Source organism: Falco peregrinus, chromosome 11, assembly GCF_023634155.1.
Source record: "Falco peregrinus isolate bFalPer1 chromosome 11, bFalPer1.pri, whole genome shotgun sequence".
NCBI lineage: Eukaryota > Metazoa > Chordata > Aves > Falconiformes > Falconidae > Falco > Falco peregrinus.
In genome coordinates, this window is record NC_073731.1 from 18,110,303 (window position 1) to 18,128,491 (window position 18,189).

At 35.8% G+C, this 18,189-nt stretch overlaps 1 protein-coding gene across 1 annotated transcript in view; it reads right to left on the reverse strand.

Moving 5' to 3' along the window:
* CAMKMT (calmodulin-lysine N-methyltransferase) overlaps window positions 1-18,189 on the reverse strand; it is a 221,484-nt gene that overhangs the window by 44,824 nt on the left and 158,471 nt on the right. Inside the window, exon 4 of the mRNA XM_055816135.1 lies at window positions 193-253. Within this exon, the coding sequence (XP_055672110.1) occupies window positions 193-253 (61 nt within the window). The remainder of the gene's footprint in view (window positions 1-192; window positions 254-18,189) is intronic.

Here is an 18,189-nt window from a genome sequence, read left to right on the forward strand (position 1 = left end):
TGACATATAGCAGAAAGCTTGCTGTGCAATATTAGTACCCAAAGGCAGCTCAGAATTCTTTGTTAGGAGCAACATGCTTTCACCTTGAACATTTTAAATTTAATCTGAAGACTTAAATCATAGCAATCTTTACCATGCAGATACAATAAAACTAACAAATTGGAAAATATCTTTTTATATTTAACTCTGTACCTGAATATTTCTTTGTGCTTTAGGCAGTAGTAAGCCAGCACTTCTTCAGATGGCCAGAGACCTATAAAACAAAGAAATTTGCCACCTTAGAATAGAATATTTTCCCCTAAAATAATATTTGAATACACAATACCATTTGCAGTTCTCTACCAAATGTTTCATTTTCTAAATTTGCCATAATACCATGTAATAAAAAACAAATAAGACTTTTAATGGAAGACTTATGCTTTAAGCATTGAAACGGAATATTTCACAGATTTTATCCTTACTAATGATCAGAAATTTACTTTATAGATACATGCTCACACACATCAACATAAACATTTATCTATACATACACATACAATTGTCAAGACTTTGAACGATATGTCAAATTTAATTCTATGAAACTTTTGACATTTGAGCATTCACATGAACATCAAACTGTTTGTACCAGGCCAGATGTGAAGCCCGCCCTGCCTTGTAGCCTCTTTCTAACAGTGGACAGGAGGCCCCTCCTTTTTCATTATCTGTCCTCTACCATCATTTAGTTTCTTCACAGTTTCTTTTTATTTAGCTCCTTTTCTCTTAGGTTTTCTTAGGTCGGGCATCAGTCTGACTGTAAGGGGCACTGACCAGTAACGTGCGCTAAGGACAAACACAGGACTAGGGCAGTAATGCAGCATGAGTTCTAGTTGTGGCTCAAGAAGTTCCTGAGGAGGAGAGGCGACACAAGTAATAAGTTCTGTTTAATAGTCACCAAAGGATTATTCTAGTTGTTCTGTGGATTGCGGTAAACTTCCCATAGTGCAATGTCCTGTGGCGGACAGCACCACAGTTTTACTCTGTTGGCTAAAGAAACACCTTCTCTCTGTTATTTTGTACTTGCCTCTGTGTCATTTTCATTAGAGCTGCTCTGGTTTTCATATGGGAATAGATAGGAGCAATCATGCTTTTTTTCATCTAATCTGTATTATTCACAATTTTATAAACTTTCATTACAAAACTTACACGGGTCACGGTCAACCTTGGCAAGTACTTGAAGACATCCATGCAAATTTACCCTTTTAACATCATTCACTCATGAAACTTGCTGTTTTTCATCAGACCAGTTTCCCATCTCACTAGAACACCTGACTGAAGCGCCGTGACCCACAGAGAGGGTAGCACAGACCCTGTGTGGCTGGTGTGCTCTCCTGCGGGCACCAACCTCCATTGCTGGAGGGAGCCTTGGGAAAACAGACTCGTACTCAGGCACTTGAGTTAGGTTCCCAAAGTTAAGGGAGGATGAATCAAAGGCATATGCGGCCAAATGATGGTTGTTATGTGTTTTCCATCTGTTGTTGCTTAGTGATGAAAAAACGTATTTACATGCCTACCTACACGTAAAAAGCAGGGCTAGCCTCCTCCCACAACACACTGCTATGAATTAATGGGACACAAACTTAATGTTATGAACCACAGACACTTCAGTAGTTTCAGTAAACGGAAGTTAAAACAGACATGCAGAAGCATCCTTCAGATGTTTCTAGACAGGTAAAACTAATTCCATGCAGTTTACTACATATGTGAATCCTTTAGATTATTTTTTGTAATTTTTTATTCTCGAGACTTTAAAAACATCACAACATATTTAATAGAAGCAGAAGTTTGCAGGAAAAACTGTCTTCCTTTTAAATCACTTAAAGCCTGAATGTAAACATCAAATATATAATTATTCCTTTCCATCTGGAAAATATTCTGAACTAGTCTTACTCATAGTGATAAATAATGAAAATGTAAGAATATGTTTACCAAGGAAAAGCCTAGACAGGATTTGGTCAAAACTTTGCATGTAACATATAAAGATCTTAAAGGTAAAAAAAAATAGAGCATCAATTTCTACATATAACAAAAACACTAAAGCAATATTGGTATTTCTTCTGTTTATGACAATTTAGGCTGATCAGGTGTTTGCGAAACGAATGTGCTATTTTACTTAGACTTGTTAAGGATTAAAATAAAATATTCACACAACACTACCCATTCTTCAGTGAAACATACACTATGAATTGTACAGGATTTTCCACCTCCGTTTTGAGCATTTCAATGCTTTTGAGCACTGAAATATGCTAAAATGACAGATTTTGTAATAAATATAATAACTGTTTAAATATTTTAGTGTATAATATAAAGAATGTTTCAGTTTGCAGTGACTGGTGTATACTCAAGCAATAGAAGTGCTTTTTAATATTTAGTGAAGACACAGCTAATTTAATACCATTTATAATACTTATATCTCACATTACAAAAAAAACCCCACACCCACAAACACAAAAAATCTAAAACCTTTTATAGCAAACTTTTAGCCTGAGCGAGTTTTAAAAATACATGTCAATTGTAGCAAAATCCTTCAACATCTGAGTTTTCATAACCCTCCATCAAATGTCTCTCACTTTTCTACGGTTATTATTGAAAGGGCACTTTGAATGGTGTCACTAAATCTTTTATGAGGGGTCACCGTTCTTTTCCCTGCTACCATTACAATGTTGATACCGGCTGAAGCTGCAGGTGTATCAGATAGCTCTGTGCTGAGCGAAGGGTAAAGCACCTTTGGGAAGACAATGCTTTTCTTTAGGCACATGCTAGCAATGCACAGACTCTCCTCCCCGCTGCCTTCCCCCATAGGGATGAAAGTATCACCTCAGCAATGATATAAGTGGCTAGCAGCTAAAAAAGCAGGAGTCAGGAGGTCTTTTACGAACACAGGTCTCAAGTGTGGAAGCACACAGTGCTTCCAGCTAAGCCAAGATGCCAGAAGCCAGGATACCTGTGTTAATTTTAGTAAAAGGAAAAGCTTCTCGTGCTTGAACAGGTAGGTAAGCCTCTTTACCTTCAAAACAGGGATAAGCTTAAAGATCCATGGGGAGGAGTCTGCATTCTGTCTTCGTCCCCTTCACTCTGACCTACATTCACCAACACAATGACCTACATTTTGAAGTTGCAAGCATAAGAGAGTTCTGCTTCTGTTTGAAAACATACAGCTGTAATGCAGCAATTCCTATGAGTTAACAACTACCACTAGGTTGTGAAAAGTGTAATTTATTTCCTGCAAACACATACATATGGATATGGATTAAATGTCCTGCGAACACATGTAAAATAATTCTTTCATATTTAAAATAAAAATATTCTCATTTTGTATTATGAATTTGGTTATAAATACATAACATTGGATGGGTACCTATTTGCATATACATCCACTTACATATGATAGTCAATTATTTACACATGTATAGGCAAAAGAATATCAAAAGGCCCCCAAATAGCGCTTGTATTTAAAAGGCTATAAATATACTACAAGTCCTAGACGGGCAAAAAATCTCATGGTACAAGGAAACAGAGAGAAAGAAGAGTTTCTTTTTGCAAAAATAAATATTTTGCAACATTTACTGGAGGTTTTAAAACTCTTTATCACCTTGATAACTACAGTGTGACAACAGAGAATAGTTGCCAGAAAACATTGGAATCTCTATTGACACAAATGGAAGAATTAAGTTGTGTTGGTGTTTAAAGGAGTGCCTCAAGAAGGACTATGATCTGGCATGTCTGAAGACACAGGAGAGAGACAGTGCTCACAGAGCAACACCTGTCCACATTTCAACTCTTGGCAGGTATCCTTTCACCATTACTGTAGGAGATCCACTACAAATGTGCCATAAGAGCAATGAAGTCTACTTCCAGACAGCTTCATGGCACTTCTTACAGTAGTAGGGTTTGAAAAAAAATTATCACTGAATAGTCGGATGATGGATGGAGAAATGCAATATATGCAGAGACATACAAAATGCAGGCATTTCTACAGTACTTATCACCATATCATAAAATCTCAGCACAATAATGGAGTCTACATCACAAGAACTTGATGATATCATGAATTTCTGTTGTCCCAATTTTTCACATTAGGAACCAAACTAGGAGACAGAGACAGATTATATCACTTAAACACACAGAATGAACCTATGGGAAGGGCAAGAAAAAAACCTGAGTCATCCATCCTACCACATTGAGGTATGATCTAACCAAAAAAGACATCCAAGCTTTTTCTATAGAAGAACACCACTAACAAAAAGCATAATGCTAAGAATATATAAATTAAGTTGGTTTTATTACTCTCATAGTGCTTACTAAAGTGTCAGGTCCTTCTGCACTAGCTAGCCAAGGCATAACAATTCTTTAAAGCAACCATCAACACACACAGACAGCTTTCTGAGGATCGTTTGCTTAACCATCAGGTGGAGCACTACTAGTCCAAAGCAACACAAAACCTCTGTCGTCTTCCCTGGATCTAAAAATGCTGAATCCTGTATGATATTACAGAAAATTTTCTACTAGAAATAAATTATCCAGTATCAAAAAAAAAAAAAAATTTTTTTCTCCTCTGTGGCTTTTTACCACATATTTTAAAGAATGCTGTCACACATTCGGATAACAAATACTGAGATCTGATGTGAAGTTCTTGAAGAACAGCATGCTATTAGAAAATTCTCAGGACAGAGTGCTAAGAATTTCGAGATTTTTTTTAAAGAAGACATTTGATTATTGGAGACATTATGCCTCTGCACTGCTCCACAGATACAAAGAAGTCACAGCAGCTACTGATTACTTTAACTGGGATAGTGAAAGATTAGTGGAACTCTGCTCTACTGCCTGCCAATGCTACACACAGAAAACAAAGGGGCAACTAGGGGTGACAGGTGAACCATCCCTTGAAGCTCTGAGTAGGTGGTATAAAGCTGTCCAACAACTGCTTCATGCCAGGTGGTTAAGAATCTCCTTTCCAAGCTAAGCCAAATTGAAAGTTTTGTCACTTTTCCCTAGCACTTCAGATGACCACATGTACAGATGTCTGATCTCAAAATTCAAATTTTGTCTTTTATTTGCACTATTAAGCTATGAGACGTCTTCCTATTCATTTGAAGTTTCAAGTAAACTTTGCACAAATCCCATCTTAACCCTGAAAAGCAAAGACAATTTAAATTTGAAAAGTCAGTCATTTTCCCCAATGAATTTACTCAAAAAGATCTTTTTTTCTACTAAGTCCTGATTCTTAACTATGTGAAATTACCTTATTTGCTTTAATTGTCTTCAAAGTGAGAGGAAAAAAAAGCATTATGGGCAAAGAGATGAATAATGTCTCAAAAGAAGTACCAACAATTGCACTGAGAAATGATGAATTGTTTTCTGACCCTAAGAAAAGTATTTTTTATCCTTCCTGACACCAAGATACATTGTTGCTGGAGAGCAGAAAAACTTTTGGCATCCCAATTGACTGTGCAGAGGAGTACCTGTCTGGACAGGCAACTATTCTCCATCTCCTCTGCTAAAAGACTGTAGAGTGGATGGAAAATCCCCAAAACTAAGATACCTAATAGAACAGGCTATTCTAGGAATTTAACATAAGGAATTACAGAAATCTAAAATAAGGTCCTTTCACTCTTCCTGTAGCATCATTACAATCCAAATTTTACAGCATCAACATTATTTTCTACTGACTATGCCTTACATTCTAGTCACAAGGGAAGGTAAGTTCAATAATTTTATTCTGGGTAGTTTTTGTGTGGATCACCAGCGTCATGCAGAGCAAGAAGCACCATACACCTGTTGGAGGTCCTGGAGAAGTAAGAAGGTTCAACAGCACAGTATTGTGGAGTAAATTTTAAAATGAGGCTCTAACCAATATTATGAGCCCTTCTGTCTCTGGAGCACTACAATTCACTTCCAATTCAGACAAAAATATGTCAAGTATGAATAGTACAACTAAGACTAAATACAAAGTGGATACACAGCATATGTCTGCTTGTAACATATAATGTGGTTGTTCTAATTTGAGTAATTGCTTGAGTAAAGACTGCTTTTAATTAATTTTACTGCTGTAGTTAGTTAGTTTGCGTGGACAGCTCTCAAAAATACTTCCAGCTCTCAACTTTCTTCAAACTCCAAACCTCAAGTCCCTTTTAAATATAATTTTATCATAAAAATGTTGCTTAGTATAGTTGGGAAGTAAAGATTTAATTTTCATTCACTTGTTTACACAGCATACAAAATGTGACACAGATGAAAGGATTATCAATAATCCTGGTTACCTAATATCCCACCTAAGGTGTATTGAATCTAAAAAAAAAAAAAATAAACACATGTAAGAATGCACTAATACCACAAATATTCAATTTTTTAGCTGCCATAAAATGCATGTATAGAAGAGTGGAAACCTTCCATAGCAAATTACTTTCATAATAATCTACAAGCAAGCCTGGTAACTTCAGTAAAATGAAGAAATAGAGGGAATTGCTAAGGAAAAAACCCACTGAAAAAACTCTTGTCAACTCATTCTGTTCGCAGTGAACAAACCCCCTATTTTCAAACTTGCATCCTCAGGTTGAAGTTTACACCTATCTACAGTAGAAGCAGATAAAAGAAGCGCCACCATCACCAAGTTGGTTGCAGATGGTGTGTCTGGAACTGAAAAACTATTTTCCTACAAAATTTCATTAGAAGGAAGGTTTTCAAAAGGCGAACAGCTAGAGTACTGTGTCCTTCTGAACAGTGGACGATCTCAAGCGTCAACATAAGAGCTAACTTGTTTTGAAAGTTCAATTGTCTAATCTGAGGCCCTGATTTCTGAAATTTACTTGCTTGTATTTGCAAGCAAGCAACTTCAGCGCCAAAAGCACACAGTGAAAACCAGAAAAGTATTTAATAGCCTTTACAGTAGCACCTTACACCTGTGTCTTACTGCATCTGACTTTTGCACATGGCAAACCCATTTTAAGTCCAGTGAAGAGGAGTAATTTGAGGCAGGGAGAATGGCTAGCTTACTTTTCCACAGCAGGAATGCTGTAAGTGAGTTTGAAAAGGTACAACACCAGAAGAAACGGAAAGAGAAACAAGTCTCGCCATTTTTGCCTATGCACATACATTTAATAGAAACTCTTGTCTCTCTTTCAATCTCAAGCAGAATTCATGATATTCAGATCACTGAGAAATATGTATAAGCACCGGCTGAGATCTTCAGCCTAGGCAAAATGGCCTCAGCACTGTATCTCTCACTTTCATTCTCATTATTATTCATGACTAGGAGGGAAACATGATGGTCTGCAATCTGCAAATTTCTTTTAGAGCACAAACTTAAGAGGTTCGGTGGAACTGATGTGGAAATACAGTAACAAGTCAAAGCTGGAAATGTATGCATATCTCTTCCATAAGAAAAATCGGCAAACTGTACAAATCTACTTGTATGATTGTCTTTAACATCCTTTTTTCAAATGAATGAATTTGATTGTGTTGTATGTGGGGTTTTTTTACCTACTTTTCAAACAGTTATTAAAAATTAAACAACAGTGGAACAAACCTTTTGTGATTATAGCCTTCATTCTCCTGCAAAAAACTGGATCTATAAATTTATGTACCATTGTAGATGTAAATTACAAAATTTTATATTCAACTATATTAAAACATCTATTCCAAAAATGATTACCAGTTGTGAAAAGCAGACAGGCTTATCACTTGCTGTCAGTTGTTCATGTCTAGTTAAGCAATAATGTGCTAAAACTGCTCTTTTGTTTTGTGTAAGAATTTTGGCAATAGAAGAAATGAACACTCGTTTAATAAAAACTCAGGCTGCTTTTTGCTTTGATGGAGGAAGCAGCTGCCTGTTTTCATTTGCTGCAGAGCAGCAAAACCCATCAATATAATAAGCAGCTTAGATGCATCCATCCACAGCATCTGTAAGGATATAGGGCTATTCGCTCAAAACCAATCCTTGGTTTAATTTTAACAAAGATGTGTCTGACATATTTGAAAATGCATTATAATAGGGTTTTGAAATAGTAGCATTTTCTCTTTTCTTTTTAAATACTTTTCACAGATTTTGAAAGCAAGTATACATATTGGAATGATAGAAATGATAAAACAAATATTACTATAGCAAACAGCAGAACTAACCTAAAAATGCAAAGATGGAACATTAAGAGATGCCTTCTGGTCACAGACTCTCCTGTCTCTTGAAAATATAGAAAAACAGTGTTTCAATCTTTTCAGTGAACATTTTTTTCAACATAACCAAGAGCAGAGAAAGATACTAGAAATAAGTATAACAGAAAAAAATCAACCAACCTGCAAAGATCTTAGATACATTATACAACAATATTTCCTGAGATACACTTGTCCTTCCCTCCCTCATGCTTTGTTAAAAGTAGATAAATATTAATGCTCATTTCTAAAGGTACTTATCAAATTGTTTTCTACTATTGCCTGAAAATATCACCTTTTAGTAAGTTTGAGCAGTGTGAGTTTGTCCCAAGTGACAACTTCTAATTGCAATTAAAATCTTTAATTAAAAATAAAGTTATAGTACTTCCATATATAATTACAAAAACAGGGAGAGAAAGATAAAATACGACCTGAGATATAAAGCATAAAACTCTATTTTCACTCTAAATATGTGATATGGTACATTTATATTATTAAAAATTCTGAAGACATTATTATTATTTTAGTGCTGTTCGGCTTTCTAAGACCTTTCTAAGCTGAGCTTTTAGATGATTTGCACATTAACTGAGGAGTCAGATAATTCTTAATCCTCCTCTTTTTCAGATCCAATAATGGATAAGGGAGCATCTTAGCATGATCAACTAGCAATCTGCCTAGCCTGAGTGGTAGTACACCTGAATTTAGGATTAGTCATCCGGTTTTCATAATATCTGATTTAAATGAGCACTCATTCTGGGAAGTGTAGAAAAAGAATATTCAATGATATTTGAATTGTACCATTTAAATATGTAACAATACATTTGAAGTGCATGCATATTTATTTGCTTCACAAACAAAAAGCGATAAAGAAAGGAAGATTTTAAAGAATTCTATCCAGACAAACAGTTGGATAGTTCAATTAAATAACTACTTTTTTCAGTATTCGCAATAGCTTATAGATACAATCAACCATATTTCAGCTATAGCCTTGTATCCCTATGTAGTCAATTCCAATACACTAATTTCAGTTTTGTCTATAAATGAAGTGAGGGAACTAGTTGGTTGGGGTGTTTTTTCTGTCTGTTTTTTCATGGCATTTTTGGGTTGCTTTGGGTTTTGGTATTTTTAGTTTGGTTTGTTTTTTGCAGATATATCATGGGTAGAGAAGGTAACAAACCTGTAGATTGGCCCTGGTTACTAATATTGCTTATCTTCCTCAATTATTTGATACAGACCATGGAAGCCTGGGTAACTGATCTATGCACTCTTAGGGGTGCTCAAGATAATGTGGAATTTATTTGGGGGATTTGACTATATTTGGAAGTGGTGTCTAAAGCTTAAAGCTTGGATTGCTTCCATGTTTTTTTTTTTTGTTTGTGTCATGTCATGTCCCGTCCCCACCTTCCCCCCCTTAACTAACAAAGAGAATACCTTTTTGGTCCTAGTAGCTTCTGACTCAGTATTTTTCTCCTTTATCAAACTCTGCCATTCTACACGGTTTATGAAACTATTAAAAAACATCTGCTCTGTGCTGCCAGGAGATACAAATTGTGTGCAAGTAGAAATAATAATTGCAGGCATGGTTCCGTTTGCAGGCTTTGCACCATCTCTCCAACAAAACAGTGTATCTCAGTACTTGGAGCTTCATGTACTAGCAAAAGGTGATCACACATCCTACACATTCTTAAATGAGATTGTTAGGCCACCGTATTCAATGAACTTTAATTCTTTCTCCAGGGATATCTTCAAGTGGTGCTAAGTGTGCAATTTTTAAAAGTCTACGCTACTGGCAACCATCCTGCAGCAGGTGCCCACCCCCCCCACCCCCCCCTTACTAAACCTTGTTTTCATCTCTCACATGGGATTAGATTTGTAATGAGTTCTTTGAGAACGCCACACAAGGATGAACCACTCTCAGACATCTCAGATCATTTATAGATCCACATGGGCCTACATTCCATATGAATTTAGACAGTAAGAGTGAAGGCAAATGCTGTCATTTATAGCAAAGGAAAACTTTTTCTGAAAGGCCAAGGATTAAATAAGCATGAAGATGCTTTAGATCCTTCCAGGTCCAGTTTGACATGCATTCATAGGGCAACACAAGAGAACTTTACCATTGTTCATGGCTGGTTTTTGCCTGAATAAGTTTCAAGAACCATAGGTGTTCATCTGGCACTTTTCATGTGTACTAAATACAATGGGCCAGGTCTTCAGCTGGTGTTATGTGGTATTATGCCAGTGTATCCCAGCTAAGGGACTAGCCTTGAATTTGAGATATACATGGTATTCCTAAGAAACTAAGTAGCCTTTATTATATTATTATATGCTAATAATACTGCTTTGGATGATTTTACAGAGTCAAATCCAAGGGTATCCTTCCCAGGAAATCAATGCTTCAGTGGGTTATGTTAAAGGAGGATACAAAAGTGGCAAGAGTAGAATTTAGTCTCCAAATTGGCCTGAAATATTAACAACCAATTTTCCCCGATTACTTTCACATTTCCCATGTTACTGTAATAAACTATGACCTAACTGACCACATTCTTATTTCACAAGGCATAAATAACGCAAAAGAGCAACACAGGTGCTACAAGATTTCTACTAAAAAACATTGATGAGCTGTATAAACACTTACTCTTTTACACTCCAACACAGAAGTGCTCTTAGGTCAAGGATAATGTGCTTTGACAAAGATATATAGCTTAGGGTCTTACGCCATTTTTCAGTGTTGAAAGAATATATTTCAGAACATCCAGGGGATTGAGTCTCAAAAAATGGAGCAAAACCAAAGCAAATCATTACACTCAATTTAATTAAATGAAAGCATGAAAGAGCCTGTGAGCTAACCTTGTAATAATGTTTAGGTTCACCATCGGTAGGTCTTGAAAGAAAGTTGATCAAATTCTTAATTAAAGTGAGCCTATGTTTTTTGACCTCAAACATTGCTCAGTTGTACACCAGCACAGAAATTTGGACCCATCTTTTGACACTGCAATTTGAGTGGGAGACTTTTCCCTTGTGTGCTCCATTCCATGGTGACCACAGACCCTTGGGTGACCCTAGGATTCTCCTTAGGGAGCATTAAGGTTTTACAATATCTAACCTAGGCCACTTTATGCCTTGGGCTGGATTTTTATTGATGGCAAAGCCAACACGGTAAGTCATCAGTTTCTATAGCATTTCTTGCACAGACAGACTTTGTTAAATCTGCATGCCAAACTCTCACATTAGCAGGCAGACTGTTCAAATACCTAGATAATGCTTTCTCTTAATGAGTTTTAAGAGCTGAGACTTTAAAAATGAAGAGGCAGCTTTATAATCTGAAATTAAAACTTCTTCCTTAAGTATTAAGTGCATTGTGACCCTATTTTCATATAATTCTCCATCGATAAAAGAACAACACTGCAGTAATGAGGAAAACCACTTAAAAAAGTAGTTGTATGTCATCATTATAGTAATTAGCACATAACAAATTTTAGCACTTTCTTGTTGTTCTCTTTTCTTGTTAAGAGTTTCAGTCACAATAAAAGAGTAATTTCCCATTACTTTTGGGGAAGGGAAGGGGTGGAGGAAGAAGGGATCATGAAATATATGCAATTTTCACATATAACACTCTGTTGAAAATGTAATTCTCTATGTGTTCTTTTCTGAAAATATGTTCTATATTCCTGGATTGTCTTTGCTATCAGGAGCAGGATTGAAATCTCCACTTTAGTATTTATCTGAGGCTGTGATAGCTCAGTTGTCTGCCTCCAAATGCCAAGATAGGGGGAATCTCATCAACTGGAGACCAGCTGCATGATGGGCAGTTAATAGATATATCAAACCTTAGGATATATGCTAAGCTGAGGAGATGATTGGTCGGTTGATATACTGATTGATTAGCATAGGGAGAATGGCTTTCTTCTTGACAACCTAAGATTATGCTTCAGCTAAGCTCAAATTGCTTACACCTCTTCTATTGGGTTTAAAATTACAGTCCTGTCATCTAAAATCTCTCTTCAATGAAATTTTTACCATATATAAAAATTAAAGGGAAAAAGAAAGTAGGTGCAATGGATAAGAGTAAATGGAGTAGATATATTTCACACTGCTGCTGTTGCTACCACTACAAAAAGTTGATAAGTAAATCCACTTGAAAGATGTTACATATTCTGTACACTACTAGAGAGCACTTTACAATAATTTTTGGGGGGTTGGGGTGGGTGGGGGCAGTTCAAAATACCAAAAAGGAATCAATGCTGATATTCTTGCTTTAAAATAATACAGTAGTTATTATTACAGCAAAGTAATTATACAGTTCTGATACTACCAATACATTTTTTTCTTCTTTACAGACATTTCCTAGGTTTCATAGAAATGTATTGAAATTATATTATGCATATCAGAAAAATATCATATAATTGCAACAGAATGCATCATCTTACAGAGAAAGGCTTACATTCTGCAAGCAAAAGAAGCAATATATGTACTTTTTAATTTTTCCTTGAGAAGTCCAGAACTTGTTTTCCCAAGAAAGCAGATGGAATTAAATTTTATTTACAAAATATTTTAGACTGTGTCATCAGTAGGGCATGGACACTTCAAGAAAACATAATATTCTAAAAAATTACTATACTATGTAATTATATGTTGCCAAAACAAATGCATTTCTTTCACATATCATCCATTTAATTCCCAGCATTACACATTCTTCATAATATCAGGCTTTGTTAGTTGAGAAAGATACAAATGCCATTAAACAAAACATTAAAAAACCAAACAATTTTATTATCTTTAATTTGCTACTTTGAAACACTTCTCTGCTTGGGCAAACAAGAATTTAGTAGTCATGTAACAAAAGAAAAGTGGCTCATTGAGAATGTTGAAATCTGCATTAATAAACAAGACTGGGTTTCTCAGATTTTTTTCTTCCCTTTGGTATCTGCTATGAGCGGTAGGGGATCAGCTGCAACTCAAATCCCCAGCTGAACAACCCAAATACAACTGAGTGAGCAGACTTAAAACAAGGCCATTTATTGGTGCCTGTTATGCAAACAAAGCATCCAAGTCTTAGAAACAGATGTCAACTGAAGCATATGCTTACTGTAAACTGGAATTTGATTCTCTTTATAAAAATAGACTTAAATGGGCCTTCAGAGACTAGGCTGCCTCTTGTTGTATACCATTGCCTAACTTGATTCAGCCTTAAGCTTTTTAAAAGATGAATAGACTGATATCCAAGGGCAAAAAAATAAAAGTAAAAAAAAATTAAATGGGAAATAAATGATAACATGTTGGAGCAGTTCCCAGAAGCAATTTTACAGATTTTCTCTAAAAACACAAGACAGGAAGTTCAAAGCGCAGCGCAGGTCACCTATGGCATGTCGAGTTATCATTTTTATACCACTTAGGGTGAAAAAGGGACTTTATGTACAAGTGGCAAGTTTAGTACTCTGCTTTTTCTTCTTCTTCTTTTTTTTTTTTTTCACCTCTTCTCACATCTTGATGCCTTTTAAATGTCACTTATTTTACATGAGGCAGTTGGTGGAGACATGAGTCAACAGCAATCAGAACCATTATCCCCTGCAGCGAGCCCTGGTCCTAATGCATTATGACACCTTAGCTGGCCAGCCACCGATTTACCTTTCTGCTTCTTAGGGAATTAAGTGGCATCATGTGAAAATGGTTGTGATATGAACAGCATGGGCATAACTGGTATTAAATTTACCTCTCAGCCTAAGTGAATTTTCCTCACATGTGACTAATCAAAATGAAAGCTGTGGACATGGGCAGATCTGGCCAGCACTTCTCCACCCCTGGGATTGGGGCTATTTTGTTTTATCTCTTTGTACAAGCTGGCAGAAGTTTAAAGTGAAGGGGATAATCCAGTGCTGGTGTCTTTATGAAATAACATCCTTACATGAAGAGGCTTTTAACTGTCTGTCGCTGTCCTCTCAAAAAAAAAAAAAAAAAAAAGACCGTGACAATCTCATTTTGCTGAGCACCCTCCCATGAAAGGAGAAAATAATAGCCATAACAGCTATGGCTAGTACTGACCTTACATGATCCATTATCCACTAAACACTTTAAAAGTCAGTTTTACATACACTGTGGGGGAAATTAGAGAACTATCACAATCATTTTCACTTTAGTGAATTTGTCTTCTGTTTGAAGTCAGTTACTTGATATCCTCATACATAACTCTCTGTATTGCTCTAAAAAAGAAAGAGGAAGTCCTGGTTTAAAAATCGATCTTGTGCAAAAAGGTGGGAAACCCCATACTTTTCCTATTCTGATTAATAAAGACACTGACAGCAGCGAAACTCAATTTAGCATGAACTTTCTTTGGAGTAAATGTGAAATAATACAAAAATCATTATATAATTTAGAAGTGTTCAGCATCAGTACAAAAATATTTTTATCATCATTTCAGCTGAGATAAGTAGGTGCCAAAGAAAGTGCAGGCAGAGCAATTATCATCCTGTGCAGTCAGAAGGATATTTATTCACAGACTAGAGTGACTTGCATTTTACTACAAACCAGCTGTGAATGTTACGGATAATAATGGCAGTGCTATGTTCTCCCAAAGTACGGTAGTCTCTTTCTAACAACATATTTGTTAGAAATAACAGGACAAAAATGCTTGGAGCATGAAGTCTTCTCCTACTTGCAAGACTGCTCAACCTTCTGTTACTGCGAGAATTAGTTTCCAATACATGAATTTTAGGCATTTTACTGTTTGCTCTAGGTTAAAGTCAGTAGTAACCCATAGCTCAAATTAGGAGAATTTCTTCTACTTTTATTCAAACAAATGTTGATTATAAGCTATGGCTCAGTGGGTCAAATCTTAAGATTAACCCAGTCTATCTGAACATCAGTTTCAGGTTCAAGTTGTGCAAGTTGTCCTTTCTAAGCATGAAATTTGGCTATGCATTAGTCTATATTTTTTCCTATGATGGTTTTATTGTGCTTTACACACTAGAGCTTGCTAAGTCCAGACAGTGCTAGAAGACTTTCAACTTTCAGCAATCTATTCCTGTATGTAATGCATATTTGACTGGAGAAAAATAACAAAAAAATAAGCAGAAAAAACCTATCAAGACTAAATCATGGCATTTACAGTATCAAAACATACTTTCCTTACAGAGAGGCATAGATATGCACAGATCTGTATCAAAGTATCTATCTCACCTATAATACTAATTTTAAAAGAACCTAAACAATCAACAAAGACCGTAAATATTATTTACACTCATATTTGGAAATGATTGAAGATAAAGATTAGGAAGAAGGTTCAGATTTTTAGTTGTTACAAACACAGGAAAAAATACTAATCATGCATGGAGCTTGCCTGGGTAACCTTCACTTTATCAATGAGGCCACATAATTAAGGTCAAGTTAATGTAGAGACTGAAATTTAGGGAACATGTCAATTAAGATAAACAGGAAAATTACCTCTTCCTAAAAGGATTAGCCTCAAGTGGAAAGGTTGATTCAGAAATTTACAATCCATTTGGTAAGGAAGACAGATCCACAGTGAAGTTAAATCTGAAGTGCATAGGCTGGCATATTTTACCCAAAAGAGTTGTATTAAAAAATTTTGAAAGGAATCATCTTTTTCTTCCCTTTATTATTTTCCCTAAAAAAAAAATTAAAATATTTGCACAGAAAAAATGATTTCAATAGGTATGACATATGTCTTCCCTTTTTTCCCCTTAGTTTCAGACTTAATTGGACCTTGAAATCCTAACACCCACAGAAAAGCAGAAGGCACCCTGTTTCCAGTGACATTGTACATTAGCGTCACTGTAAAAATATCTGGACCAAATAGATATTTGTAAATATCCACTTAGGATTACCATGTTTTGTACCCTAAACAACAAGAATTATTATTCCAGAGTTTGACAAGGAACATGAGTGACAAAACACAAGCAAAAGTGATATTCTTAATTATTTAGAGAGTCATGTCATCTCGCATTTAGTTATGTATACTTCAACATCTCCAAAAAGATTAAAACCAAAAAAAGTTCCATTAATTGTACTCCTTTTTGGTTTATTGTTTTTCTGACAATACAACAAAGAAACTAAAAAAAGTCTGAATAGAATATGGGAGCCTATAGTAAGATAAGAGACTGGTAACTCTGAGACATGGAGATTTACAGTGGTGCTCCCACAATATCCTCCACCAGAAATTCTGTACTTAATTGCATGCTACTTCCCTGCTTTTGAAACACAGAATAACACAGTAAACAAAACAAAGGTGGCAGATTTGATGAGTCAAGGCTCCACTGACTTAAGTAGAATAGTTAACAATGAGAACGTGGCACCGGAATAATATTTTTTCAAATGCTTAACTTGGATGCTTTCAATTTAACATGTAGGAGTACATCTGAGAAGCTGGGTTTTTATATATCTATATCTATATCTACACATATATATAAGACCACCAATGTATGCCTGTATTTATTTGCATCCCAGGGTTCTTAGAGAAAGCAAAATTTCTACTATTAGCTTCTTTTTCAAGAAATATACTTCCAAAGTAACTTCCAAAGCATCCAGTGGAATTTGCCTCATTAAACCTCCTTGGGGGCAGTCATTGCTGTGGCAGGTCTGCCAGTACCGAAATGCCCAGGACCAGCCTGACATGACCAATGCAATCACTGCGCACCTTCTGTCCTCTCGGGCTTCTCTTTCCACAAGAGTGGCTCGAAAGTGTTACACAGCCCTGACCGCCGCAGCACCAGGTATGTTCACTTCATTTCATAGTCACAGCACATGAATGAACCTAACATGTCTATTTACAGATTTGCTGTCTGATCTAAGTTTCGACTGACGGCAGAATGTTTTTACACCATCTTTTTTTTAACAACATTCTGGGCCTTACATTCTGGGAATCCATGCCAGCTCGTCTGCATAAATGTGTTCTTCTTCTTTAATAACAAAGGTTCAGCTTAGGACCTCCCTTTTTATTTCTTTGTTAAATAAATACTGTAACATAAACTGTTCTTTCTACTGAACTGACATGCACACTATAGGAATTTCAAACTATCCTATCCTATAGAAGGGCAATACTTTATGACAGTCTCTACATAGCACTGAGATTTCTTAATTCAAAATAAAGACTAATACAAGTATTTAATCTCAGCAATATCAAATTGCAATATCATATATTTTTTAAGTCATCTGTAAACTGTTGAAACAAACCCCTCCAATAAAAAGCTGTTACTGACCACAAATTTGGGAACATATGTGCCAGAGAACACATTAACATTGATGCAATACTGGTTATTAGGGCAACAAAACTTTTCCCTCTTTCAGGAAAGAAAAATTAAATATGAAAACGTATGAAAGGCAAAAAAACTGTGTCTATATATCTATTGCAAAAATGGCTGAACAGGAAAATGGGAAAAAATACACAAATGCAGCTTAAAGACACCGTACCAATTATCCCTTGGGTATTGTTGCACACCTTAGTTTTGTTAGGCTTGAAAAAGAGAAGAAATATTAGAGCAACCAAGCAGATGGTCTGGGGACCTAGATTACACACTTCAGAAATAAGAGAGAAGCAATGCATTCAACCCTTCTGTTTGGACAGAAGAGCCATCTTAGCCTGTCTGACCTATTAGCTAGTAAACCAGAGCGTACCGCCAAGTGCTATCATGCTGTTTCTTTAAAAAGCAAACAACCTCACTATTTATGATAGGCACTGGATCACTTTAGGAGAATTGTAGGTAATGTCTGCTGCATTAGACAGATGGTCATATCATGAAACCATATACAAGTCACCATGACTAAAACTCACGCTCACTCTCTTGTTGTTCCGCATGAACTGCAAAACAAAGTAAACCTATGCTGAATGCTTTCCTTAGTATCTAATGGTTCATATATATGCACATACATATAATACTCACAACTTATACATGTAATAAGGTTCAATGTTTTATTTGAGCTTTTTCATAACCTAGTATTAATTCTGTATATATAATTTTCCAGTGTAAAAATTCTGATTCTAATCTCACCTTG